The sequence below is a fragment of the Austrofundulus limnaeus genome, unplaced genomic scaffold, assembly GCF_001266775.1.
Source record: "Austrofundulus limnaeus strain Quisiro unplaced genomic scaffold, Austrofundulus_limnaeus-1.0 Scaffold550, whole genome shotgun sequence".
Taxonomy (NCBI): Eukaryota; Metazoa; Chordata; class Actinopteri; order Cyprinodontiformes; family Rivulidae; genus Austrofundulus; species Austrofundulus limnaeus.
In genome coordinates, this window is record NW_013952952.1 from 23,115 (window position 1) to 27,623 (window position 4,509).

The window sequence follows — 4,509 nt, forward strand, 5'->3', positions numbered from 1 at the left end:
AGACATCCAACAGTACTTTTTAACTTTATTATAAACAAAGGAATGTGCAGTTTGTTGAATTTAGAGCACATTGTGAGCTGAGCAGGATGTATTTGTAATTTTGAGCCTCTCTAGAATGCAGTTTGGGTGTGTACGATAATTTTCCTGAAAATACGATAATTTTGAGCTGCTGATACGATAATTCAACATTTCCCACCTGGCAACACTGATAGTGAGTAGGGCGAGGGAGTAGCAACTGATTGGGAAAGGCCGGAAGTGTTCGTTCATTAAAAATGACATCACAAAGTAAAAAGAACTTTACGAGTTCGGAGATTGAAGTCCTCCTCTCAGACATCCAGCAAAGAAAATCTGTCATTTTTATCAGGTCAGCTGTGGAATAAAAGGAGCTGCTAAAAGTATAAACAACTGTGTTAAATCATTTTCATTTATTCAGAAGCCACACCGTCGAGCACCGTACCCCCCACCCCCGCGCAGTCGCAAGTGGTGTCAGATGTGGTTCTGAAATAAGCATTTTAAAATGTTTTCAAAATATGTCTGGTACTTTGGAGAAAATCCAGGACTCGCTGGAGGGATTATGTATCCCCCCAGGACGAGCTGGAAAGTGTCGCTCAGGAGAGGGATGTCTGGGTCTCTCTCCAGGACCTGTTCCCTTCGCGACCCAACTACAGATAAGAGGAAGAAGATGGAGATGGAGACTTTGTAGAAAATAGCATAGCTGGTGTGCTGAATAAATCTAAAAAAAAAACATAAAAAATAACAATCTGTCAAGCTAATTATATACCGAGACAAATTAAACTTCAATTAATGCATGATTTAAGTTGGTTTTTAGTTATGTTTATATTAATATTGTAGTGTTATACAACAGCATTAATAGCCAATTTATTTTTAATTTAAACAATTTATATCGTTAGTCTAAATTATTACATTTAAAATTATAACTAATTCAAATAGAACTGCCTATTGTCAACATAGTCATAGAGTGTGATTTATTTTCAACTAAAAATATCTTCAAACTAATGAAATATAAAGTTATTAATGAAGAAAATCCGTCTAGATAACAACAGACTGCACGTAAAATATATGACAGGTCTGGACCACTCGTGAATTTTGTTTGTATCTGAAAAAAAAAAAATCTTAGGATACAAGAAAATTGGTGAATGCCACAAATTCACCTAAATCACTCGTACGCACAACTAAAGAACAAATCTGTTCGTACGAAAGGTTCTTGCATGAGGCCCAGTTTATGGTAAGAGCAATGGAAAACACATCGCAAGAATTCTAGGAAGACGCTGTGAGTGGATACCAGAACATTTTCTTACCCATTTTTGACCAAGTCGTATCTTGGAGCGCTTCTGGGCGAGCTCTGACTGGTTGCCCAGCATGAGTCTGTCACAACGGCGATCATATTTGCATCCAGTCCACTGGTTTTCAGCTCCACCCAGATCTTCTGGTTGAGCGACACATCCGTGTTTGAATCCAAACTCTGTGTGCGTCCAGCGTCGCTGTAGGCCTTCATGGTCACAGTGTAGTTAAAGTCTGCAGAAGTGATGTGCTGGACCACAGAGCTGAACAACCACATCAACGTGTTTTAGTATCTGGGACTCACAAACGCGCCAACACATTCTTCATCATGGCTAAAACAATAAACATGCACCTGTCTTTGATTCTGAAGGCCACAAGCTTCATCTCAGGTTGACTTTGGTAGCAGGAGAAGTCAATGTACACTTGGTCGTAGTAAGTGATGACATCAGAGCTGTTCTGGGTCATGATGGTGTTCTTGTAGGTTGTTTGGCTTCCATTAGTCTGGAGGATCACACATACATAGGTTGGACCTGAAAAACCTCATTAACCATACAATTTTGTGTTGCGTTCGATATATTTTGCTGTAAAAGTTCAGCAGAGGGAGAACTCACTGTGACCTCTGCCCCACAGGTGTTGTTGGTGTCAAAGCTGAAAGTCACCATGTGGGTCTCCTGGTCCATCATCCCCCTGCAGCTCTGATTGTTGAGGTGTAGGACGGTGTAGTCGATGCCTCTTTCCTCCATCAGACAACCAAGAAGAGTGATTGAAACAGAGTTCTGCTTGCAGTCTATTGGATTTCCTAGGATTTAAAGCATTTATTTAGAGGGACAGTGCACATGAATGCATTGCACAGTAACATAAAAGCGCCAGAATTAGCTCAATTGCTAAATTTCAACTTAACTATATATTTATATTTATTTAGAATTTCTGCCTTGTTATGTAATTATTTAAAATGTCATACCCAAAGTGTTGGAGTCTTTGTAATGTTGGGCAAACACAGCTCTGCAGAGGCAGCCCTGTTCCCCAGTCAACGTATCTCCACAGAACTCATGGTCACTGCAGGTTTTGTCTTGACAAAAGGCCTGAGGTGGAGCTACACAACATCAAGATTTATTTATTTTTAAGAAGATGTGTGGCGTATAAAAAAAAACCCTGCTGATAATGTTTAGGTCTTACAGCACTCTGTGACAGTCCCCCAGTCCACCGCTGTGGTGCTGCTGTTCAGGCTGCAGGCTCTGGCGTAGGCCCACTGGAACTGACACTTGAGCCCGTCCACTGCAGGATATCTGCACAAGGCTTCTGTGCAGGCGTTGATGTAGGGTGTCGGGTCAATGATGGCATTGCAGGAGGCGAAGGGTGCAGTTCTTAGAATGTTACATCTATTTTACAGATGAAAAAACAAAACATGGGAAATCACTTTAAAATTTCAGTTCATTTTCGTTCAGTTAACTTTTTAAAATATAAAATAACACCATGAGATATTTAATGCAATGTTGATGAATTTACTAACCTTTCAGCCACTGCGGTGCAGTCGATTGTACTGTCAGGACTGTCTGTGTACTGAGTCTCACAACTAGATGGCGACAAACACCACAAGTTAAGAACCTCTGGATTGTTCAAAATACACAACTGAAGTGGAACTGGTCTGTCGTAGTAGGTTTGTAGCAGAGCATTAGTCAATAGCCACGTTTACATCCAATTGTAATGTGAATTTTGAGCAATATTTTAAAATGTTGAAAAAAAAGAAATGCAAATTAAGTATGTTTCCATCTACTGGCTTAGAGCGAATCAACCAGGCTACACAAAGTGTATTTACTTCAGATGTTGACGTTATGCATGGCTGTAGTAAACAGGAAGTAGAGGTTGTAAACTAACAGAGACCACTGAGTATGGAGAGACATTTTCAGGAATGTGTTATTGTTCTGTCATAACAACTTGTATTGGAGATGTTACATGCTGTCCGGACCTGCCGCTGCTTCCAGCCATGTTTCCTGCATTATGGGAATATCCGGAAAGACGCCGACAGCGGGAATAACTGATAAATCATGTGATGTACTGTAAATGTTCACTAAATCCAAACTTGTTCGGCAAACATGTTTCCATCCCCCTTTTTCATAAAATTCATAATCCACCTCAAGCAAGCGTAAAAACATTTTTGCGAAATTGAGGACAATTTTTAGAATCTTGCCTTTTTAATGCAATACTTCAAAATTTGTGTAAAATAACTCAATGAAACATGGCTAGCAGGAGTCTGGGCTTGTTCTACCTGAGAGAGCTGGACTGAGGAAACCTTGCACTTGAGGTACTGCTGGAGTCAACACACAGGCCGGTCACAGCTGAGTTAACAGGAGCTAAACGAAAAGATCAGAAAAAACAACTCTTAAATACATCTGGTCACAAAAGAACAGGATGTAGTTTAGAGTTTTCTTGCCTTGTGTGTGAACCTGTGCTGTGTAGCCATCAAAGAACACAGAAATGCTTTGACTGGTGAGTGTAAACTGTGCAGTGACTCCAGTTTGATCCTCGGAAAGCTGGACTCCATTAATCTGTTGGGCTGAACCATTCAGGGTCAGCAATGTGTTGTTCAACTGCATGAAATAGAAGGAAAAAATTTGAGGAAAGTTACTAAAATCCCAGATATGACAGCGTTGAACATGCAGGTCAAACCCTTGTCCAAGGACGTAACTTACCAGAACTCTGCCTCCTTGTTCCAGGATGACGGTATCGCCTGAATCAACTGTCAGAGTCACGCTGTCCACAAAGCTCACGTCTCTACGGCGCCGCTCCCGGAAGTTGGCAAACACTTCAAACCCGTTTGAGGAATCCTTCATCACAGAGTACACACACCTGTCAGTCACATTACTGAGCTGACTTTTAAAGTCAATGATGGTGGGGCCGGTCACAGTGCAGGTGTCCGCTCTGGCAGCACCTGCAGATGTGGACACACATGAGAGGGTTATTGAACTATTGAGAACAACTGGCTCAGACATGTCACATCCTCCTGTCCCAGATATTTTCAAAGAACTGAATCTTCCAAAACCTTAAGGAAAAAAAAAGAACTGAATGTCTCATGCACAGTTAATGTACTTTCTGTTACACCGTCTTGTATTTCATGGTAAAATGAAGTATTGCACTTCAGATTTTTTATTTTCTTTAATACCGTATGGGACTTAAAACTTTATTAAAGACACAGAACCATGGTCCATA

At 40.7% G+C, this 4,509-nt stretch overlaps 1 protein-coding gene across 1 annotated transcript in view; it reads right to left on the minus strand.

The window, feature by feature from the left end:
• LOC106530714 (alpha-tectorin) overlaps positions 1 to 4,509 on the minus strand; it is a 9,374-nt gene that overhangs the window by 4,127 nt on the left and 738 nt on the right. The window contains exons 3-11 of the mRNA XM_014026404.1: positions 3,993 to 4,231; positions 3,734 to 3,890; positions 3,569 to 3,653; positions 2,813 to 2,875; positions 2,479 to 2,681; positions 2,264 to 2,395; positions 1,914 to 2,101; positions 1,655 to 1,803; positions 1,320 to 1,565 (exon numbers count right to left, since the gene is read on the minus strand). Coding sequence (XP_013881858.1) covers positions 1,320 to 1,565; positions 1,655 to 1,803; positions 1,914 to 2,101; positions 2,264 to 2,395; positions 2,479 to 2,681; positions 2,813 to 2,875; positions 3,569 to 3,653; positions 3,734 to 3,890; positions 3,993 to 4,231 — 1,462 coding nt within the window. The remainder of the gene's footprint in view (positions 1 to 1,319; positions 1,566 to 1,654; positions 1,804 to 1,913; positions 2,102 to 2,263; positions 2,396 to 2,478; positions 2,682 to 2,812; positions 2,876 to 3,568; positions 3,654 to 3,733; positions 3,891 to 3,992; positions 4,232 to 4,509) is intronic.